General features: G+C 43.7%; 1 protein-coding gene across 6 annotated transcripts in view; it reads left to right on the top strand.

The window, feature by feature from the left end:
* The window catches only part of MASP1 (MBL associated serine protease 1), a 62,641-nt gene that overhangs the window by 8,680 nt on the left and 29,702 nt on the right, over window positions 1-24,259 (top strand). For all 6 annotated transcript variants that reach the window (XM_060099277.1, XM_060099278.1, XM_060099274.1 and 3 more), the window contains 4 exons: window positions 16,770-16,947; window positions 18,589-18,720; window positions 20,864-21,060; window positions 22,630-22,777. In XM_060099277.1, coding sequence (XP_059955260.1) covers window positions 16,770-16,947; window positions 18,589-18,720; window positions 20,864-21,060; window positions 22,630-22,777 — 655 coding nt within the window. The remainder of the gene's footprint in view (window positions 1-16,769; window positions 16,948-18,588; window positions 18,721-20,863; window positions 21,061-22,629; window positions 22,778-24,259) is intronic.

Here is a 24,259-nt window from a genome sequence, read left to right as displayed (position 1 = left end):
CAGAACCAAACTCCAGGATCCCAGATGCATTTTGGGTAGGGGACATTAGGTTAGCAGAATCCCCCAGCCCATTCCCCTAGCTAATGCTCGCTGTACAACCATGGTATTCTCAAATATCTAGGTTGGAGAGAGAACTTAGCAGAAGGAAAATGACCAAACACTGGCTTAATAGAAGAGTAAATTCCATAGATTTAGACAAGTCTAGATGTGAACTTCCTAACTGCTTTTTTCTCTACTTTCAAATATGTCAACTATCTAGAAATTTTGCCAGCGGAAACACTTGCCTTTATTAGTAGCTGGGGCCTCTAGACCACGGAAATTAGAACTTTTTGCTTTAGCTGTGACAATGACTTATTTTCATTATTCCTCCCTGCCTCCACCCTAAGAATTCACTCTCAATTCATATTCAATCATTTCTCACAAGTTTTTCTCTTATTTATATGGATGCCAGGTTTGACCTTGTTAGGACTCCTTTATCGAGATGATAAACACACAATAGAGGATTTAACTCATTCCTTTGCCCCCAAATAAATTGAGTCTCCTGGCAAGGCAGATTAAAGAGTTGACATCAGCTACACTTTGTAGTGGAAAAAAATGATACTTTTCAAGGGCAACAATAGACTGTGAAGACCTCTCCTGACCCTGAATCAAGGACACTGAAATTTCTACCCAAAGTTTGGCCTTTCTGGTTGGAGAATATTTTGGAAATTGATTGATGGTTTCTATCTAGGGTGGTGAGATACCTTCCTGATAGCCCAAGGAGATGGGACTAGGCCCTCTGGAAGGGCAGCATCATCCTGGTTTCTTGACTGGGATTCAGGAAATGCCTGTTCTAGTCCCAGATCTGCCACTAACTCCCAAATGATCTGGAGTAGAAAAGACAATCGTTTAGCACTCTCTCTGCTCCAAAATTAGACTTGTGACCTCTGAGCATAGCAAAGAAACAGTCTGTGTGAGGCAACACAGAGACTGAGCTGCCTACCTCAAGTGCCCGACAGTCCTTGCTTCTCTGATTCCAACACATTTTTCCAGTTCCTTTAGAAGAAGAGATTAACATATTGGACAGAGAGGTATTACTTTGCTTGGGCTTGCACAGCTCACTTCCTTCCAGAATGCCATCCCAGCACTAGCATTGGCCTCCCTGCAGAGGTTCTAGCAGCCATGGGGCCTGAGCAGGCCTTCCTTCACAGGACGCTGCACCCTGGTCAGCTGATGACTAGTGCTCACGTGGAGACAGGCCCTGTGTCCTTGCCCACACATGCCCGGCAGAGTTCCCCTCCTGGACTCAAAAATTCACAGGATGTCAGGCCACAGGGGCCCTCTGGAGACCCACCTAATCCCATGTCATTGTTGTTATTGTTGTTTTTCAAATACTTTCTCCCTAGTGGACATTTTCTTCTTACAAATCTTCTAGTAGTCCTGATATAGGAAACAGAAGTGAGGCTGCTAGGGTTGAAGGTGGCTCAGAAGCTCACTCTGCTCACTCAGCCTTCTTGGTCCCCCTGAAGGTCACACCTTGCAGGAATTACAGCTTGAATACTCCTTAAGTTCCCAATACAGGGACAAGACTAGTACCCTCGCCTGTGAACCCTAAAACCCAGAAGCCTTCAACATATAGTCGAAACCTGTTGACTTTTTCTAATTGTGTTCTCTCCCTAACCCTCCACCCCCAGAATATGTGGCTTTCCTGGCTATGAATGAGAAGGAGGCTCTTCCCTTTTCATCTGAATGAAGCATGAGCATGCCAGCCATGTCACCCTTGGATAAGTCAATACCCCTCTACAAAATTCTGTCTTTTCATCTGTTCCATGAGGAGTAGAATGAGATGATCCCTAAGGTCCCTTAAATTCCAGAATTTTAATCTTCATTCTCCTTGCCAGAGCTTTCCAGATGACCCCCCCAAACCCTCATTATCCTAGTTAGTATAATGCCAGAAAACGGTAATAATATGTTACAGCGGCCACTTCTTGAAGTTCCGTGGCCATAAGCACTCCATTAAGAGACTATAGTCTGCTGGAGTTGCCTTAGTGACATGTCATTTGAAGAAAACTTGTAAATATATCATGCAGTGCTGTCCTTTTCCAAGGAACTTGGAATATCACTCATTTCCGTCTGATGGGATAATATCCCCTGTTTTGAGGCTCTTTCACTCTGTGACTGAATTCCCCTGGCAGGCCTGGGAGTGGGTTTAAAGGACCGTCCAGTTTACAGGAATCCTTTCAGCCCAGCCCCAGTCCACAGACTGCCCTTCCCACCCTGGCCCATCAGGGTGATGATGACGGAATTGCTGACACTGCACATCAGCAGCTTGAAGAAGCGCAGGACCCCAAGGCTGTGGTCTGGATGCTCTCATTTTATGAAAATTCCTCTCCAGCCTGACTTCCCGCAGTCTTTGGTCTTCAAGGCACATGCACGTCTGCACGACAGAATTTGCTTCCTTGGAATGTGGCTACAATGTGTGGATTCCTACAGTGCACAGATGAGACATACGAATCACAGCTGGTTAATGCTGTAGGCGAGGGGCAGAGCACAGACACTGGCCAGGAAGCTGGAGGCCTAGATTCTTGTGGCCATTCTCTACTAACTAAGTAACCCTGAGCAAGTGATTGCTTTTAGAGTGGACTCTTTCCTCCTGTCTCAAATACAGGGAGTTGAACCAGATGTTCTCTAAGGTCCACCTAGCCCTGATATTCTATGTATCTAAGACCTCAGGAATCATGATTCAACTTCATGATCATCATGCTGAAGCCCTAGAAAGGGCAATTCATTGGCCAAGGTCACACGGGGACCAGAATTTATATCTCAAAACTCTCAGTCTTTTCTTTTCTTCTTTTAAAACTATTAAGTGACAGTGGAGTCCCCCATCTTATGGATGCTTAGGTTTTTAAGTGTAATGTAAGGCAAATATTGTCTATAGTCAAACTTACTCTCTTAAATATAGTAGAACACTGTCTTTTAGAATGTCCAGAGGAGACTTTTTTCCAAGAAATTCAACAAATTATATAGTTTCTTTAGTTGAGCATCAGATGAAGTAGTTTGACTTGTGCTGAGAAATGAGCCCTGGAGCTATAGTGACTGAAAAAGGTACTCAGAAACCAGAACCACCAAGGGAACAGCAGATTCACATATCTTATTTTCAGGTTCACTTCATGGTATCTGTTCATTGGAAAATGAGATAATAAAAACCTGCATTTGGCTTTTTTTCTCTTTCTCTCTTTCCCCTTCTTTTATTGAGTGCATATAGCTCAACTGGCATCTGTTAAATGCTCATATGACATAACACCACTTTTCTCCTCTTAACTCTATATTCTTGATACATTCAACATTTCTTCCATTCTCTCCACTTTAGCCCTTTAGTTCCAGTTCTTATTCCTCTCACTTAGTTTATTGCAATACCATCCTAAATGTCTACCAGCTGTGGGTCTCTCCCCAACCAGTCCACCCTCTACATGTGTCCAGAGAGATCTTCTTAAACATTGCTTTGATTGTGAAACTCTCAAAACCTTTCAATGGTTCTCCTCTGTCTATGGAATGAAGTCCAAGAATTTTATTGAAAATCTACCATAAGTTGGACACTGCACCAAAGACAGGCCCCATGAAGATGAGTAAGACAGTACCTGCCCTCCAAGAACTCATGATTTCATAGTGTGTCATAAGACAAGTACATAATTAATAAGCTAAAACTGGGCAGAGTAACACAAGAGTATGGGGCAGTATATAAGTTGTAGAGTGATCATTTCTGGGTGTTCAAGAAAAGCTTTGGAAATAGTTAATGTCTGGGATAAGTCTTGAAGGGTAAAGAGGAATTTAACAGTGTAATTCCCTAAACTTCTTGATCTCCCTAAGCATCGGTTTTGTGATTGGTACCAAAAAAAAAAAAAGACTCAATGATACAGTACCTTCCTTGCAGTTTATGCAAGGGTTTAAATGAAATGATGGCTATGAGTGGAATCAGTACTGAAAAGGCAGCCATGTTCAATGGTTTGGAGTTCAGGCTCTAGAGCCACTCAGACCTAGAGTCAGGTCCTGCCTCCACTATTTATTGTAAAATAGGGATAACAGTAATGCCCATCTCTTGGGCTTATTGTGAATGTCAAGTGAGGTAAATGCTATATTGACATATGTCCAACACCTATGTAATTAGTTCAGTAAGCATTATTAGAGTGGTAATGATGGCAAGGGTGTGAGCACTAAAGTGCCTGCTGGTATCACCAGATGCTCAATGAGTATCAGTTTTCTCATCTGCTCTGACTTTACCACTAATTGGCTGCCTATGACCTTGCACATATCACTCAGTTTTTCAGGCAATTTATGGAAAAGTACTCTGAAAGGACTAATCAAATGCAAGAGGTTGTTGTTTATTTCTCCTGTGTATTCATTTGTCATAACACAAGTTTGTGGCACTTTCTGATCTATTGCCTCCTTTGATTCTCATGGACTAGGGAGAGCCGGGACTACTACACCTAATTTACAGGAAAGGACACTGAGCATCAAGAGCTTAAGTGCATTTGTTGTCCAGGACTTTAGAGCAAAGCCAGGTTTCAATCCTTGTTCTTCTTACTCCTAAGTCATGATTGTGTTTCTCCATTTGGCCCTTCTCAGAACAAGTTTTATCCTGGTAGGGATTTCAGGATTTTGATATGCTTCCTGGCTATAAGAGAAATTTAGTAAAATCTTGTAAAACTGAAGGACCTTGAGGGTCCCTGTGTTGTCTAGATTTTGTTAAAGAACTTTCTCTTTTATTCTGACTTTGAGAGAAAAAAATATTTATAAAAATGGAGTCTGAGCTATGAAGGCTGGGAAAGTGCTCAATTTATCTGTTTGTGGTACACAAGTCTAATGGTGAACTCAAGGACATTGCACTAGACTGTCAGCCCCAGGAGTTCAGGGCCTATGTCTGTGTTTATTTCTAGTAGTGAACACAGCCCTGGGGGCAGAACAGGAAAAAGCAAAAATCTCCTGGTGGTAAGCATAAAGGAAAGGGCTCTGGTCTAGAGATCAACCACTGACTCCTGTTGAGACATTGGGCAAGTCACCTGTCTGCTCTGGGCCTCAGTTTCTCCATCTGCCCAATGAGGAAATTGGACTGGCTGGCCTCTCTAAGCCCTTCCAGCCCTGATGCTCCCTTCCCAGGCCTCGCTGGGTCAGTCTGCATCCTGCTGTGTAATTGACAGATAAGTCCCTCCCATGGCCCTGCTCCAAGACTGACTCCTCTGAACCCCGACTCCTAATTTCTGTGCAGTGCTCTGTGTTTACTCTGAACGTGCCCTCGACCTTCAACTACTGCCGAAGCTCTGTTCATTCTCTGGGAGTAGACAGGAAGCCTTGCCCCTGAAGGAAAAGAGGAATGGGTAAATGTTTCTCATGAATTTCAATTGTATTCCCTAGTGGAATTCTTCACTCCAGAGATACCAGGTTTCCAAATCCATTCTAGCTGATTCAGAAGAATCAGGAAGTGAAAATGAGCTTCAGAAAAAGCATGACAAAAGCTTATTTTATGAAGGAAGTACGAACAGCACAGGCTCTGGGGTGATGGAAAACGGAAGGTTCCCAGCGCTGGGGCAGAGAATGTGGGCAAGTGTGGGTGAGTGTGAGGTGGGAGTGCTCTGGGGAATAGGTGCCCCAGTGTGCAAATCTGTGTGCTTATGTGTACACAGGCCGCTCTCAGACACACCTTGGTAAAAAGCAGGGCTTGAATTTGCTTTGATGTGCTCATAGAAGAAAAAGTAGGGAAGGGGAGGTATTCATTTATTCAACAAATATTCATTGAATGCCTACCATTTACTAGAGCTTGGGGTATAGCGGTAATCAAGACAGAAATGCCCGCCAGCGGGGTGCTTACATGACACTGGGGGGAACAGACAATAAACACTAAACACAATCCACAGGTTAATTATATAATGAGTAGCAAGGTGATAGGCAAAGAAGTGGAACAGAGCGGGGTAAAGAGGGTCCACATGAGATGGGGTGCGTGTTACCACTGAAATATGTTGATCAAGGTGGTCCCTGTTGAAAGGGTGACATTTGAGCAAAGACTTGAAGAAGCTGAGAAAGTCAGCCATGTGGCTTTCTGGGGAAAAGCATCCCAACCAGAAAGACCAGCCAAGACCTTAGTGGGAAAGTGCCTGGTGTGTTTGAAGAAGAGCAAGGATGGCAGTGTGGCTGGAGCAGGAGGGACAGGGATGGGAGATGAAGACAGAGGTACAGGTGGGAGCCCCATCACCAGGAGGCCTGGGAAATAGGGTCCCTGCTAAATGCGCACAGGCAATGGCAGACTTTACAAGCTGCTTTCCCACCCATGTGTCATTTGACCTCCTGACTCTTAGAGGATAGAATTGAGGTCCACCTAGTATGTTTGTGAAAACTGAGGCTGAACCCAGTGGTGCACTTATCAATGATCAACAACCTGGTCTGGACTGGGGAGTGGTTTGGGAGGGCAGAGGAGAGATACCTTGGTAGCTCTCTATTCACCACTCAGATATTCTAGACATTAGTAAACTCAAGTGCCGAGATAATAGTAAAATGATAGAATAGTTAGGAGATGATGAGTTTTTATATAATTTATTTCTGTTTAATATAATTTATTTAATTGTAAATTTATGAAGCAGTTTTTCACGATGGCTATGTTTAACAACAGCATTGCAAAAATCCCTGAAAAGTTGACAACTGGCCCCTGTAAGTTGGTCAGAGCCAGCTCCAGGGCACCAGTGCCTGGGGAGGTTAAAGTGACACATGTGAGTGGCAGGGCGGTGACCAGAAGCCAGGCCTTTTGGTCCCTATTCTAGCTCTCTTGAAAATTTTCCAAGATTTGAGGATGTGCATTCGGGCTGGGGATGGCAGGGTCCTGGGCAGTGGCGGAGGGACATACCGGCTTGCACATTCCTGGAAAGTGCCTGGAGACGCTGGCCCGTGGCGGGTCCCTTCTCTCCGCTCAGCACTTACTTAATCACTGCTTTCACCCCAGTGCTGACTGTGACCGACCTGGAGCCAGGCTGCCTCTGCAGGAGAAGAACAAAACAAGGCTTTGTTTTTGCCTGTCCCCAGGCTATTTTCCTGTCCTGAACCTTTTGGGGCTCAGCTTCCCGGTCCCAGAGGGTATTTGCATGTGAATGGGCCTGGCTCTGAAGTCACAGAAGGGGTGGATGGGGAGTCTAAGCCATTCACAGGCCAATGAGAGTAAAGTCCTTCCTGGCCCCCCTTCCCAACCATGATTCCCAGACGCTCCCACCCACACCCGCCAGCCCTGCCGCACTGAGATGCCAGGCGCCTCCAGTTTCCCACCTGCGGGATGCTTGCTTCCGGAGCTCGCGGCCACCCCTCCCCAGCCAGCTCTTTCTTCTCCCCGTGCTCTGCTGCCTAGAGACCATCTCCTTTTCTGCCCAGAGCCCTCCTAGTGACTGGGCAATCCTCCTGGTAGCAGAGGGATTCAGGGACTCTAACACCTGCCAGCTGGGTCTCAAGGTCCTCACACTGTTAATGGCGTCTAGCATTTGCATGCACATGATACATACCTTCCTAGGGGCTTACCCAGCTCTGTTAGGAGGTTTTTACTCCGACTAACAAATGTATAAGAACACTTTGCTGAGACTATCAGTATATCTGGGCCCTCATGGTAGCTCTGCCATTATCTGGCCATGTGACTTTCAACCAGTTACTTCACTTCTCTGAGCCTCAGTTTCCCCATCTAAGAGAGGAAAATGATAGGTAGCCTTTAATGTCCTTTCTATCTCTGACCTTCTATGGTCTTGTAATTCCAGTTACTGAACAAGGCTGGAAGTCAGAACATCTGGATTTTTATCTCAGGTCAGCTACTCCTAGGCTATGTGACCTTGGAAATTCATGTCACCTCTCTGGTCGGGGAATCACAATGTCTACCTGAAGTGCAATCATTACAAGACAGCCATCAGAAACAAAATAAAGAAGGTGAAAACACCTTGTCAACTAGAAATTCCACATGGGGGGGAGTGGGAATTATTACTATTACTACCACTACTACTACAATTATTATTGTTATTATTATTATTATCATCATTATTATTTTATGGCCAAACGACTTGATCCAGGACTGAAGCAACAACCTGCAGCCCCTCACAAATGTGGCCAACTTGAGTCTTAACCCCACCAGCTGTGCTATTTTTATTTACATGGCTTTCAAGAGCTTCTGAAATGCAATACACACACACACACACACACACACACACACACACACACACACACGTCTCCTTTTTTTTCTAGACCCAGGTTCTTGTCTGGCATCTGGTACCTTTACTTTGCTCCTTCTCATGATCTTTAACTGCAGTTTGGGCACCTGGATAAAGTAGCAATTTGAGCTGTTAACCCCTGGCCCAGTCCCTGGAGGGTGACAGACTTGTGGTGAAGGCGACCACAGGGGCACAGAGCACTGACTTGTGAGTCAGGGGTCCTGGGCCCAGGGCTGTCACTGAATCACTGGCCTAAATTCACACACCTAGAGAAATCCTTTGAAACACAGGAAAGTAAAGGGATTCCTGGACTTGCTATTATTCTCTCGTGGATGGAAGCTTTCAGAGATCCCTTAAATTACTCTGGTCCTCTCTTATAAAATTAGGATAATATCTTTTCCATGTCACCCACTTCCCAGGACTGATAGGAGGTTTGTAACTTTCAGAGAGCCAAAGGGACCTAAGATGCCACCTGCCAAATGAAGAGGCCAGGTTGCAAGGTCTCCCTAGGTTCCCTGCCTGCCCCATCAGCCTGGGATCTGGGGGGACTCATAAAAAGAGATGTCTGTGCTAATGACCCCAGTGAGATTAGGAATGAAAGAGTGGAACCAGGAAACAAGAGAGTAACCAGGGACGGTTTCAGTCTCTTAATTCTTCTTCAAGTATGTGAAATTACCATGCCCCACTTAGCTGGGAGTCCAGAAAGGTGTCACCTCAGTTGGTTGAATCTCAGTGGTCCTGTTTTTCTCACTGATTTACTGAGTGCTGACTATATTTCAGGTAACTTTCTAAATATTTTACATATATTAACTCATGTCATGTTCACAAAGTCCTATGATTTATAAATACTATTATTTTCACTATTTTACAAATGAGAAAAACCTATCTACAGAGTGTATTCAATTCCTAGGGCTGCCGTAACAGATTGCCATTAACCTGGTGGTTTATAACAGCAGTTTCTTCTGTCACAGTTCTGGAGGCCAGAAGTCTGAAATCAAGGTGTTGGTGGGGCCATGCTTCCTCTGAAGGCTCTAGGGAAGGATCCTTCCTTGCCTCTTCTAGCTGCCTGGTGGTTGTTGCCAGTCCTTGGCATTCCTGGCTATGGCCGCATATCTCCAATCTCTGCCTCTGTCTTCACACTTCCCTCTGTGTATGTCCCTGTGTCCAAGTTTCCCATTTCTTATAAGGACACCAGTCATTTGGTTAGGGTCCACCCTAATCCAGTATGATGTCACCTTAACATAATTTCATAGGCAAAGAACTATTTCCATATAAAGTCAAGTCCAAGAGTTAGGACTTAAACATATCTTTTAGGGAATACAATTTAACCTAAAACACAGAGAATTTAAATAATTTTCCTAACATCTATTAATTGGTGAAGACTCATGTGCAACTTATATAACGATGAGGTCCCACATGATCCAGTCTCAGTAAGGGGTTACATCCAAAAAAACAGAAAACTTACACAATTGAAAGCAACTCACAATTTGACTCACTCTCTTGAGAACCAAAAAAGGGCAGAGATGTTCTTATCACAAACATTCTTAAATGTTCAATCCTCCATGCCCCCTCTCTTCCTCTCCTCTTCTTTCCCCTAAAGTCTTCAGGAATTTCACACCAAGGATCTCTTCTATCTCCCCTCATACCTCCACTTACACCCCATCCTCTGGGTCCCTCTTGGACTTGACAATCACAAAAACTGTTCCCTGACATGAGACCCTCCCTGCCATGTACTGCCATATGTGAATTTTAGTTGTTCCGAGTTTCTTGATTGTTTTCTCAGAATTTTATTTTTCACCGTATTGTTTGTGTGGAATTAAAGCAAAAATTTTCACCTCTTTTTCAGCTTTGTTGGGACCCAAGGGCTAGAAAAAAATGAGAGAAGGAAGTGAGAGAGTGATGAGGGGTCTCCATACATGACCATGAGGAAGGGAAGACTCAGGTGGTTATAAGAGATGGAGAGACTGGAAACCAACCCTGTACTTCCAGGCTGGTTCAGCTGCCCCACCTGTGTGCTCCCTTTGTTGGTTGACCTGAACCAACTGATGTTGTGCCATTGTGTAGAAGCTAGAGGGAAGTAGCTGTGGGCCCAAATTTCTTTTTAAAATACTTTTAAAATATAAAAACAGGAAAAAGAAAAATTACCTATCATTTCACTAGCCATTGTTGTTTGCTCTAATTCCTTCCACTTTTTATTTTCAATGTATACTTTCAACATAGTTATAATTACATTGAATATACAATTTGTCCTGCTTTTTCACTTAGTATAACCTACTAAGAATGTTTCCAGATCACTGAAAATTCTCCATTAATGCAATAATTAATAGCTGCTTAACTAAGCTAATGCTAATGCAACAGTTCCCCTAGAATTAGGTATTTACATTGTTTCCAGTTTTCTATTATTATATATAACTGTTGGAAACATCATTGTTCATAAGTTTTTACCACAATTGGAATATCTTCCCCTAAATTATATTACTAGTTATGGGGCCAGGGAAGAACTTTCTAAGCCAAAGATAATCCAAAATGGCCTCATCTATCTTGGAAGGTAGTGAGCTTTTCATCTCTGCAACTGATTGTGAAAAGCTGGTGTGAATTTTTCAAGGGTGTGGTAGAAAAATAAGAGGTTAAATGAGGTAACTTTCAAGGCCCTAAGACCCCATGAGACTGTAATTCTCAAAATTTCAGTTCACAAAGGTCAGTGTCTCTCTTTGTCCCAGATGACTTCCTTACTCCCTATAACATGTCTAGTGCTATGTAACAAACCACTCCAAAATCTAGTAGCCAAAACAATATCCATTTTATTTGCTCATGATTCTGTGGTCAGAAGTTTAGGCTAGACTTGGCAGGATGGTCCTTTTGCTGGATTTGCCTGAGGTCACTTCTGTGGCTCCAGGCTGTATCAGTCAGAGTTCAGTCAGAAAAGCAGAGCCTCTGTGAGTATAGCGAGATAAAAGCTATTTATGGGCATTAGAACTCATATAATTATAGGAGGGACTAGGAAAGTAAAGATCCCAGCTTCTCCTAGACAGAGAGTTGGAGGACCAAAGACAGTTCACTTATCCATTTTTGTGAAGCCCTGGCATGAGTGGAAATATTGGCATCTTCAGAGAAATCTGAGAATTCAAGCCTATTGAAGAAGCCAAAGTTGGGCCATGAAGGGGGAGCTCATGGAGAGAAGTCTATGAGAAGCTGTTGGCTCTGAGCAGCTACTATGCCTGTAGGGACACCTGCAAGCCTCTGGTGGGCCTGGGCCACTCTTAGTCATCAGAGCCAGAAGCAGGAAAGAAGAGCTGGATGCAGAGAGGAGGAGAGTGAAGACAATTAGAACCTATTGGCACATCTACATCTGTCCATCTCTGTATCTGATCATAAACCAACCTCCAGAGAGTAAGGACTATTGCCTTCCAAACTCACACAAGTTCCTCTTTTGGCCAACAGTAACCTGGAACTATAGAGAGAAGGAGATTCTGTGGAACATGTTTCCGAGGTTAACTAAATTGACAGCAGGACAATTCAGCACACTCCCTGAATGCCTTAATTAAATCTGAAAAGCTCTTCAAGGGCCCAGAGAAGATGTCAGTGGGGCTCCAGGATGAAGCTTGGGAACATCCACAAGCAAAGCTCTCAGGCATTTGGGCTTATAGGATGGCCTCTTTTTCTTTTTTTTTAATTGAGGTATAGTTGATGTATGATATCATATAAGTTACAGGTGTACAACACAGTGATTCACAATTTTTAAAGGTTAAAATCCATTTTATAGTTACTGTAAAATATTGGCTATATTCCCTGTGCTGTACATATATCCTTGTAGCTTATTTATTTATACATAATAGTTTGTACCTCTTAATCCCCTACTCCTATGTTGCCCCCCCCACTGGTAACCACTAGTTTGTTCTCTGTATCTGTGAGTCTGTTTCTTTTTTGTTATATTCACTAGTTCATATTATTTTTTAGATTCCACATATAAGTGATATCATACAGTAGAGGACAGCAATTTTTGTTTGCCTCCTGTCTTAATGGAGCATGAGCATTATTGACTAGGGAATCAGGATGTGGCATTGTGAACCTGAAGCCACCACTCACTAGATAATGACCTTGCTTGATTCGTTTAAATCATCTGGGCTTCAGGTTTCTCATTGGGTGGCTGTCAGTGTATTTGTTAAGCTCTGGTGAGATAACCTTATGGACATGTGGAAAGCAGCCATAGCTGTCCTCCCACAGAAATTTGACCAAGTTTTCTGCTGCTCTGCCTTAGTTTTGCCTAGGAGGTTTGTGCTGTTTCTACTAAGGTGGAAAATTCATAGAAAACAGGCTCTGGCTTCTTTTCCTTAGATCTCTCTCCCCTCTTCCCTGTCCTCAATAGAACCCCTTTCCTACATCAATAGAACCCCTTTCCTACATCAATAGAACCCCTTTCCTAGGTGGTGGTGGGAAGGGAGGGGCAGTTGAGACTCCTAATGCCCCCGGGACTTCGCTATTCCCTCTGCCTGGATGTCCTCCCCTCTGCCCCGCAAACCCTCCACCTACTATTTCTACCTGCCTAAATTCTACTCACCTTTCAGTCCCCAGATCAAAGAACATTCTCTTCTTCTTAAGTGTTCTCTGATTCCTCTCAGCTGGATGCAATATTTTCCCGTCTTATAAGCCCAGGGGCTTCCTAGCTTTCATTGCAATAACTACAATCTGGTGATTCCCTAACACATACACATTTGAGTACTTATTCTCCTACTAAATTTTACATTCCCAGAGGCAGGGGGACTTCCTTATGAAGCACGTGCAACAAATAAGTAATTTTTGACATCCTTCACATTATAATGCAGACAGAACTTGCTATATAAATATTTGCTGAGTTGAGTTGAAAGAAAGCAAATTGAGAACATGCATCCATGTGTTGGTGCCCTAAATCACAATAATCTGAAAGGACATGGCTGCCCATAATAAGAAGTAGAAAAATGAAGAGTCTGTGATCCTCAGCCAGATGGTTCTCTATTATTACGAATTTTGTGTTTTCATTTGATAAGGTATTTCCCTCCATCATGTTAATACGATGACCCTAGAAATGGGATAGTCTGAACAGAAGCCAGAGCTCAATCATCAATCTGTACTCAGAAGTCAATGGTTTTTGTAGAGTTTTACAGTCATAGCAAGGGCTGAAGATATTAAGTAGGGCCAGTGACCCCTCTATTTAGGTTATGGCCAGAGCTGTCACTGAGCCACATCCTTTCTGGGAGACAGTCCATGCACCCAAGATAAAGTTTCAAGAGGCCCTTGAGCCAGAAAAGTTGTTTGGCAAAGTGCCTGTGTCTTTTGCCTTGCACTGTCTGGGTTGGTGGGTTTCTTTCTCCAGGGTCAAAACAGTTCCAAAAACAAAACAAGTATCAGGGAATCATGATTATCTCTCTACTCTTGAGCAAGTCACTGCCCCTCTTTGGACCTCAGTTTCCTCTAGAAGGATGGGGATTGAAACAGCTCTTAAGGGTCCCTCCTTCCATGCTCTGATATTCCAGGACTCTATTTGGAGCTGCAGGCTGAATTCCCAGGGCCCTGGGGCCTTTTCTTCCCTGCTTCTAACGGTATATCTGGCTCAGATTTCCCCATGGGTCTCAGCTGGGGCATGTTTACCTATCCTCTGGAATAGTGAGGTCCTGCAGGTGATGATCGTTTACCTGCCATCATAAACGGTCCTTAAGCCTGGAAGTTACAAGGAAGGAGGTTGTTTATCACAGACTTTCATTAGGTCTCTCCCTAATCCAAATTATCTCTGGCTGATTTCACTTGAAAGTGTCCATGCTACAGGTACTAAAGAACCCCAGAGACTTTGGGAATACCGAATTAGGAAGGAGGCTGCTGTGCCTGGAAGTGTTAATGCTCAAGGCATGACTCTTCATTAGTAATTGATTCTGTGTCACACGGTTATAGACCACAAACAAGTTCAAGTTCATCAAGTTCTTCAGCAGGACGCAATCTGTGTGTTGAAATTCCTGCTCACCATCCTCTAGTTGGTTTATTTAATGTATGGATATGATGACTTGTTAGAATACTAGTATGTCAGGACTGGAAGAGAGTGTAGAGCTCAGCAAGTTGAAACCCCTAGTTTACCAGGTGGATAATGGAGAGCTACAGGAGTCATCCACATAACAGTTTATGGTGGAGTCAGGAATAAGGCTCAGGACCTCTAAATGCCAGGTCCATACACAGTCCAAAGCAGAGGTCACCAAGATAGTGCATTCCAGCCCATGCAGTTACTCACAGAAGAAGCCTTCTCCCAGGCCCTCACTCTAAATCTATTTTGTCTTATTTTTATTAAGTTCTAATGATAGCAGCTTAACTGGTTTCTATTTTACAACATATTTCAGCTAATAAACTGATTTTAAAACAGTGAATAAAACATTACATAAAGAAGACATAAGAATTGCAGAGACATAATAGTCTGGGGAACTTCAAAGCAGGGCAAGCAACATTACATAACTCAATATCCCTAAGATAGTTGATGTTCATAACAATGTCCCTGGATCACCAAGAAGGATTAGCATGTTTTACCTGAGAAAGCAGGGATTTGAATAAAGCACTTTTAAAAGCATTACACCCCACTACCCCGGAAAAAATTTTTTAGTCATAGCTAGGTAAAAACTTCAGCTACCTGGAAAACTCAGGTCATCAAAACAGCAAAACAGCTGTGATGTTCAAGGAAGTGACATTTCAGCTGTGTGCAGATAGGCACATTCTATAGCAATAAGGCTGGTGTGAGTTGGGCTAGTATCTGCAGAGAAGAGGAAAAAATAGCAAAGCTATGATCTCATCTTCTGTTTACACTTCAGTTCCCAAAGTTAGTGATTAATTGTCCTTGTGTTTTGTTGCCAAGGCAAATTGTTTTTCTTTAAAACTCCCACTTATTTTAAATAAATAAATCATTAGTTTCAAAACAGAAATGTCAAATGTTAAGATACTTCTGACATACTAAGCTAATGAACAAAACAATGAATTCATTAGAAGCTACTAGAGATAGGCAGCCTTTGAGAACTTTCCGTTAATGACTTTGAAAGGCAGCAGAAATCATCCTTGGTCAGAGATTTTTCTCATGCATCTTGGTTAAAATACCAATCTAGAGGTTGCAAACAGAAAAACTACCTTAAAAGGATCGCGGTAGGTGTAAATGATAGAGTGGTAGGTAGGCCAAATATTGGTAGTCAAATAAATATACCAACCAGCTACAACACTGTGCTTCCCAAACCAAACACACAAATTCTGCTTTAGGCAATCAGTTTAGAATCTCTCCTTGGGTCTCTGAATTTACCCAGGGCCTCAGACTCTTGCAAAGTAGAGAATTCTTTAGCAAATAGGCAATATTTGCATCTGAGTCTTAACACAAATGCACCTATTTCTGGGTGACTCCAGTAGTTTCTGTATTATTAAGACTACCTATTAAATACAGTTCTGATTACATCTTCCTTTACTCACAGAATTGAGTCACTTGTTATTATGTCATTCAAGGTCAACTGTAATCTAGTTTCAACTTATTCCTCCAAATATATCTCCTACAATCCCCACAGACTCCCTGGCATCTCATTGTTCTCAGAATAGGTCTTGCACTTTTAGTTCTTAATGACGAATATTTATTGGGTAACTGCTATGTTCTAGGTCCTGCACCATGCACTGAAGATGCATCTATGAAGAAAAGAATCTGAAAAAGAATAGATGCATATATATGTGTAACTGAATCACTTTGTTGTACACCTGAAAATAGCACATTATTAAGCGACTATACTTCAATAAAAATAATAAATAAAAAGCATAGGCAATTTTTTTAAAACTTCCACTTCTGATACAGATATTGTATCATTTTATAAATAAAACTCAGATATATCAATAAGTAATTAAGTAATTAATTAAGTAATCAATTAGGTAATTAATTAATTAAAGTCTCACTCTCTTGCAGCATACATTCTAACGGGGATCCTTCACCTCCTTCTGAGTGCATCCTCAATGAGACACTTGTCACACTGTGTGATAGCTCTGTCTCTGTCTGTTTTTCTCCTCCTGAACACTGCCTCCCCATGACAGCTCTGTGTCTTACTCATCTCCCATCATCCCCACCCAACGCTTTGCTCTGTGGCAGGCACACACTGAATGTTCAATGAATGACTTATATTGTGTATAAACTTTCTTTTCCTGGAAATGTAAGTTCCTGTTGCTTATAGAATCTATCTGTGAGATTATCTAGCTCTTCTTATTTATTTATTCTATTATCCAATGTTAAAATTTATGTATTTTAACATTGAGCAATTTTTAACAAATAAGCCATTTTGTTGTCAACAGGGATGACAAATGCCAAGCTACTTCTGATGGACCTAAACAAAATGAGTGAAACAGTGGCTGGATGGCCACATTGACTTAACCTGTAATGTGTCTTTCCTCAAATCCCAGAATCCCTAAACCCCTTTCTCTGGCTTTCCCAGGCTGCCTGTTCTACTTGTGGGCAGACCCTCCATCTTTTCTCCTGGAGACCAGCAGACAAGCTAACTTGGGAAGCTGCTCATCTTGTTCCCTTTCTTTTTGACCCTAAAGGTAGAAACTGAAGACCAGGTGCTGGCAACCTTCTGTGGCAGGGAGACCACAGACACAGAACAGACCCCTGGCCAGGAAGTGGTCCTGTCCCCTGGCTCCTTCATGTCTATCACTTTCCGTTCAGATTTCTCCAATGAGGAGCGATTCACAGGCTTTGAAGCCCACTACATGGCTGTGGGTAAGTTAGAGGAGTGGGTGGCTCATCCCCGGGTCTCCCTTTCTCTCTCAAGATTAAAAGTGCCTTGTGCTCTCTTCTTTAAAATGAACACCTTATACTCACCACATAGATTCTACCAGTAATGTCTTACTGCATTTACTCTATCACTTATCTATCCATCTATCTATCCTCTATCCATTAATTCATCTTTTTTGATGCATTTCAAAATAAATTGCAGACATCAGTACTCTTCTTCCTAAATAACATGCATATTGTTTATCTAATCTATTCACACTTTTTTCTTTTAATGTAAAATTTACATTCAATGAAATGCACAAATCTTAAGTACATTTAAATTTTCAAACATTTATATTTGTGTGTAACACAAACCCCTAAAAAGATGTTGAGCTTTATCATTAACCCAAAAAGTTCCCTTGTACTCCTTCCCAATTGCAACCCACTCCCACCTCCTTTAGAGGCGGGATTTTTTTTTTTCCACCATAGATTTTTTTCCACCATAGATTAGCTTTGCCACTTCTAAAACTACATATAAATGAACACATACAGAATATATTTTGTGAGGTGAGGATTCTTTTACTCAGCATAAAGTTTTTGATATTCATTCATGTTGTTGCAATGCATCAGTAATTGTTTCTTTTCCTAGCAGAGTAATTGTCCATTGTATGAATATACTGCAATCTATTTATCCATTCTTCTATTGATGGACACCTGGGTTCTATCCATTTTTTGACTCTCAATAAAATTTCTATGAACCTTTTTGTACAAGCCATTTTGCAAACATGTTTTCACTTCTGCTGGGTATATATGTAGGAGCAGAATTGCTGAGTCATAGGGTAGGTATATGTTTAGTTCTATAAGAAATTGTCAAACTTTTTCCAAAGTGTTTGCACCATTTTGTATCTCTCCACCAATGTATGAGAGTTCTGGCTGCTCCTTATCCTCACCAACATTTGATGTTATCAATTAAAAAATGTTTAACCATTCCATGGGGTATGTAGTGGTACTTCATTATGGTTTTAATTTGCATTTCCCTGGTGCCTAGTGATGCTGAGCATCTTTTCATGTGCTTCGTGGCCATTCCTGTATCTTTTGGGAAGAAATATATGTTCCAATTTTTAAACTGGGTTGAGAACATACATCTTTTTATCCTTCTATTTCCAATGCCTAGGATATAGGGCTTGACCCCCATAGGGACTTAGAAAGAGAGAAGCATCATGGAGGAGAGGTTAAAAGCCCGGATTCTAGAGCCAGCCCGCCTTGATTTGAATGCTGACTCCACCACTTAACTCTTGGTGTGACTCGGAGTAAGTTCTTTAATGGCTCTAAGTCTCAGCTTCATCATCTATAGAAAGGGGATCATAATGGTCCTGCTTGCTATTATCACAACCGTCAGAGAACAGTGGCACCACCAGGAGTCTGGTTGCCTGGGTTTGAACCAGGCTCTCTGTGATCTTGGGTAAGTCTCCTCATTTGGAAATGGAGATAGTGGCTACTTATGGGCCTTCGGTGAGGCTTAAATGAGGGACTGCAGGAACCTCCCAACACAGTGAGTGGCCCATACTGAGTGCTCCATAAATGCTGGCTGTTGTCTTCACCATCACACATGAACTGGTTGACTGAGAGGCTCTACCTGCCCCGCAGATGTGGACGAGTGCATGGAGCGAGAGGACGAGGAGCTGTCCTGTGACCACTACTGCCATAACTACATCGGCGGCTACTACTGCTCCTGCCGCTTCGGCTACATCCTCCACACAGACAACAGGACCTGCCGAGGTGGGGCCCAGCGATGATTCTCTGCATCACCATTATGCGCCATATTTTCCGATAAGATTAGGGGAGGCTCAGAGGAAGGACAGATATGAAGTAGGGATGATTTAAAATGAAATCAGAGAGCTGTGCCTCAGATACCACAAGGATAAAGATGCTGAAATGCCCACCAGCCTGGAAGTCGGGTTCAGGTTCTCAGAGGACTGCATTTCAGAAGCCCTAGCCTCCAGTCCATCTTTCTTCCTGGGCAGCAGGAATTTCTGCTCCTTAGTCCCTATTTCCTCTTCTACTGTAAGTAACTGGCCAAGTCAAGGGAAAACCCAGGTTTCCCAGTCCTGAACCATGAACTAGGCTTCACCCACCAGGTCCTTTTTTCCTGCTCTTTCATGGCCCCTCAAGTTCCTCTGTGATAGAGAGAACCTCAGTGAAAGGGAAAGAAGAGGGAAGAGAGGGGCAAAGACAGAGGTGGCAAGAAAGTGTCCCATTCCTTCGAGCTCCCTTTGCTTTCACCTCTCATCAGTGTGCTTTCTCTGCCACAGTCTCCAGGTTGAGGCAGGGGTGGGGAAATAGGGGAACTCGGCCACTTTCCATGAGGACCTCCTGGCTGGCAGGTAATAGCCACACAGGAAAATGGTAAAATGTAGTAAGTGCTGTAAAAGAAGTGTGGACATGGTACCATCAGACCTGAGTCTGCACAGAGAAGTGAGCAAGCACTTCTCAGAGATGGTGCCCTTGATGAAGGAGAAAGAACAAGGAAAGGAGGGCACTCCAGGCAGAGAGAACAGCTTCTGCAAACATTCAGAAGCATGACAGAATTTGGAATGTTTGGGGAATTGCCAGTAGATTAATATGACTTCAGGGTAAGGATCTGTGTTTAAGGAGGGATCATTGGAGGAGGAAAAGGCTGGAAACAAGAATGTTTTTCCTTTCTCCTTCAAAAACTTCTACTTATTCCATATAAAACCCTATAGGACCCATCAGTACAAAGCAGGCACATAACAGGAGTTTTCTTGAAGAGGGTTGTATTTTCCATGGTTTTCATTCAGTAAGTATTTATTGAGTATCTACTATGTGCTGAGTACAGAGGGGCTAAGAATGAGCAATGTTTCCCAATCCTGTTTTTCATTTTCACTTCTGCCCCCAGGAGCCTTTTTAAACATTCTCTTCCTAATTGCCTCACCCATGAAATTTTAATACCACAGACATACTGTATATATGCTTATGCACTGTATGTCTATCTGTGTATTATGCATAAAAAGAGTAACAACTCCCCCTCCCAAAGAACCAATTTTGGCCCCCTTAGGGGCGATATTCTCCCCATGAAAGTAGAAAATGAAAGCTTCGGGATTCAGAAACCACTCTAAACCTTGTTCTGCAGCTCATAGCTGTGGGACTTCAGGTTAGTCACGCCCCCTTTCTGGCCACAGTTTTCTCGTTTACAAATAAGCAGGATAAACAAAGGCTTAGGGAAAATTGTCATGCCAGATCCAGGATGGGTCAGCCCAAGGACAATGGTTCAGTGGCAAACAACAGGGCCTTGGCAGGGCTCAGCCATGGCCAGGATCCAGGACCCTGGGTGCTGGGTTGCAGCTGTGGTGAGGAACAGAGCAGAATCCCTGAGCTCAGGGAACTTACAGTCTGGTGGAGACAGGAAAATCCACTGACAAATATATTTCATACTGGCAAGCAGTGGTCAGCAGCATGAAGAGAAACAAAAGCAAGACCAGGGCCAGAGAGTGAGGGTACGTGTGAAGGTCCTGTGTTATATGAGGGATCAAGAAGGCTTTGAGCAGAGACCCCAGGGAGTCCTGGGCTGAGGGGAGAGCAGGACAAAAGAAGACCAGACTTTCTACCAGACCACTCCATCTCAGACCCCTCCAGCCCCCCACGAAGACCAGAGAATTTGACAAGAAAGCTTATCACACTCACTGCCTTCGAGTATTGACTCTGCAAATTACTGGGTGTGTGACCTTGGTTAAATCACTTCCCCCCACTAAACTTCAGTTTCCCCATCTGTAAAATGGGGATAATGACTCCTTCCCCACTTGCCTCTCAGGACCACTGGGAAAATTGTACAGTAGCAGATAAGAAAGGGGTTGCTGTGGCCATAGGTGTGGTGTGCCACTTTGCTCCGGTGTGTTTCCCACAGTGGAGTGCAGTGACAACCTCTTCACGCAGAGGACTGGCGTGATCACCAGCCCCGACTTCCCCAGCCCTTACCCTAAGAGCTCCGAATGCGTCTACACCATTGAGCTGGAGGAGGGTTTCATGATCAGCCTGCAGTTTGAGGACATTTTCGACATTGAGGACCATCCTGACGTGTCCTGCCCCTATGACTACATCAAGGTAAGAAGACAGTGGGCATAAGCCCTGGGAATGCTGGAAAATCTTGGATGAATTGGGAAAATTGACATTCTTGGCCCTCCCTTCTTCCAGGAGAGGGGGCCAAGCAGGTTTCTTCCTTAAAAAAATTATTTAAAATAACATCTACCAGCTTAATTGGATCCAGTCTAGGGATCTTCCCTGTTCCCAAACTAACCCTTTGCCCACCTGCAAAATCCCTTCTGCCAGGTAACATAGCATCATCATGAAGTAACACCAGGGTGAAGGTCATGGGGACCATCTTAGAACTCTGTCTACCACACATCATATCCTGGGAGCTATGCTATTAGCCTTATCCAGGCACATAACCTCTTAGGGCTTCACTTCTCCCCCTTGCCACAGTAAGGCTGACAAGATGAAGATGTACCCAGGATTAATAGAATTCATCAAATGAGGGTTAAAGAGTGCTGGTCCTCAGAGGTGAAAGGAGAAAGAGTTAAAGGCATAGGCAGGACTGGGCCCGGGAGCTGGGAAATCCAGACCAGCCCAGAGTGCGTCTTCCCTTCTCTCCATCCCCACTGCCTCCATCTGAGTGCAAACCCTGCTCTCTTCCGGTCAACTGCAAAGCTACCTGGCAGGTTTGCTGGCTTCCACTCTTGCTCTACACGGTCTGCTCTCTCATAGAATCCAGGGTAAACTCTATGAAAGCCAGCTTACATCAAGATTGTATTTGGAGTAAACATAAATTCCTCAACACAATATGGCCCTTGCCTGCCTTTCCAACCTTTACATTCCCACAAACAGTGCAGGAGGGTTCCCTTTTCTCCACACCCTCTCCAGCATTTATTGTTTGTACAGACTGCCAACAAACAGATGAAAGGATGCTTAACATCACTAATCATTAGAGAAATGCAAATCCTTCCTGTTCTTGATACTTGCCAGGCTCTTTCCCACCTTTGGCCTCAACCTTCATATAAGTTGTTTTCGCTGCCTGGAAAGTATTCTTCCCTCCTCTTCCAATGAGAAGCTCCTTCTCATCCTACATGTTTCAAATCCAATGTCACCTCCTCAAAGAGGCCTTCCCTGACTTCCTATTTAAAGTTGTTATCTATTATATTAATGATGAATTATACAAACTACATAGATTTTACCACATAAATAGTAAACATATAGCATATATTTATATTATATATGTACATCATCCTGATTATTTTTATAATGCTTACCACAGCCTGTAATTGTTTTGTTTATTATCCGTTAGTCTGCCCGACTAGGCTGCAGGGTCTTTGAGAGCAGAGACCTTTTCTGTGCACCTGGACAGGGCTCTGCCCCTTTCTGAGCCGTAATGTATTCATCTATGAGCAGAGGATTATCAGCCTGCCTTGTCCACTTCCAGGGTCACTGTAAATTGTAAATGGGAGAGTGGAGATGGAACCCTTTGGTGAATGGTAATGCCCACTAAAAATGTGAGTGAACACCATGGGCTCACATTGAAGCTTCCAGAAAACCCCGGGTGCAGTGTAGAGACAATCCCTGCAGCAGCCACTGCCACTCAGGTGTGACCCTGCTTCTTCTCTGTCTTGCCCCTCACAGATTAAAACCGGTCCAAAAGTTTTAGGGCCCTTCTGTGGAGAGAAAGCCCCAGAACCCATCAATACCCAGAGCCACAGCGTCCAGGTCCTGTTCCACAGTGACAACTCAGGCGAGAACCGGGGCTGGAGGATGTTGTACAGTGCAACAGGTAACACGGCCTCTCCCCTCCTGGGTCACACTTGGCTCCCATGCTCAGCCCTCATGGGGCAATGGCCAGGTGGTGACGGGGAGCAGGCCTGGGGCTCCTCCCGGGATGTGGCAGAACTCCCAACTCTGCCAGTGAGCAGCTTTGGACCGAGGCAAATTCTCGTTGCTGACTCAGTTTCCCATCTGTAAAATGGGCGCAAGGGCAGCAATGATGGTGGGTTTGGACTAGATGTAGATTTCAAAACTGGCTGCACTTCAGAATCATATGAGGAGATTTTAAAAAAAAAACTGTTTCCTGAACTTCACCCCTTCACGCTGTAATACACTGGGCGTGGGGAGGACCCCTCCAGTGCCAGCCCTCCTCACGTCTGGGGCAGGAATTTGGGTGAGAGTCTGTAGCTCAAAATGTTTCACCATGGCCGTTTGCCTCCATGTGTCCCCCAGACTGACAAAGCCCACAGGCCTCATTCCCCAGTACCTCAAGGCACCCAGTCCTGGTCCATACTCTGCTGGAGGTATTTGATCCAACGGGCCTGCAGTAACTTGAGAAAGAAGGGGGTAGACATCAGTGACAAGACCACAGCTGTGTGTGACTAATCCAGTTCAGAGACTATCCTGGCCTTGCCTGCATCATCACATTTAGTGCCTGCTTGTGGGGAGAGGCAGGAAGAGGATATTAACAAAGGAGAGTTTGTCCAGGAAAGAGGAATCCTATCCAATTTAGCCTTTTGAAGAGAGGGCTCAGGGGCATATAATCACAGTCTCTCTAACACTTTGAAGAATGGTCTTGGGAAGAAAGAGTGGGGTCATCGTGCGTGGCCCAAAAGAGCAAACTATGCCCACTGAGTAAAAATTACAAGGGTATAAATTTCAGTTGAATATGAAAATTCTGTTCCTTTAATCAGAGGAGTCTAGTATGAAAGATACAGATTGGGAGGTATCGAGCTCCCTGTCCCTGTAGGAATGCAAATAGAAGTCTGAGGTCTACTATAGAAGATGTAAAGGGAACATTAAACAAGAGTTGCGGGCTTCCCTGCTGGCGCAGTGGTTGAGAGTCCGCCTGCCGATGCAGGGGACACGGGTTCGTGCCCCGGTCCGGGAGGATCCCACATGCCGCGAAGCGGCTGGGCCAGTGAGCCATAGCCGCTGAGCCTGCGCGTGCGGAGTCTGTGCTCCGCAACGGGAGAGGCCACAGCAATAGGAGGCCCACGTACTGCAAAAAAAAAAAAAAAAAAAAAAAAAAGAGTTGCACTCAGTGACATTTAATATCTTTTCCAACTCTGAGTTTTGATGAAATCATCTGGCCAACCACTTCATTTTACAAATGAGGAAATAGAGGTCCATGTTGGAAAGTGACCTGCTCAAGTTTCCAAAGTAAGCCTTCTTCAGGGCCTGGTAGGTCCAGGCCCCCATAGCCTGGGGGTATGGTTTTTGTGTGGCTTTTCCACCTTCATCAGGCCTTGCATTCTAGGGAATGGCCTCT

The sequence above is a fragment of the Mesoplodon densirostris genome, chromosome 5 (assembly GCF_025265405.1).
Source record: "Mesoplodon densirostris isolate mMesDen1 chromosome 5, mMesDen1 primary haplotype, whole genome shotgun sequence".
In the NCBI taxonomy this organism is placed as follows: domain Eukaryota; kingdom Metazoa; phylum Chordata; class Mammalia; order Artiodactyla; family Ziphiidae; genus Mesoplodon; species Mesoplodon densirostris.
The sequence above is the reverse complement of the archived record's forward strand: the minus strand, read 5'-3'. Positions and strand labels throughout refer to the sequence as shown.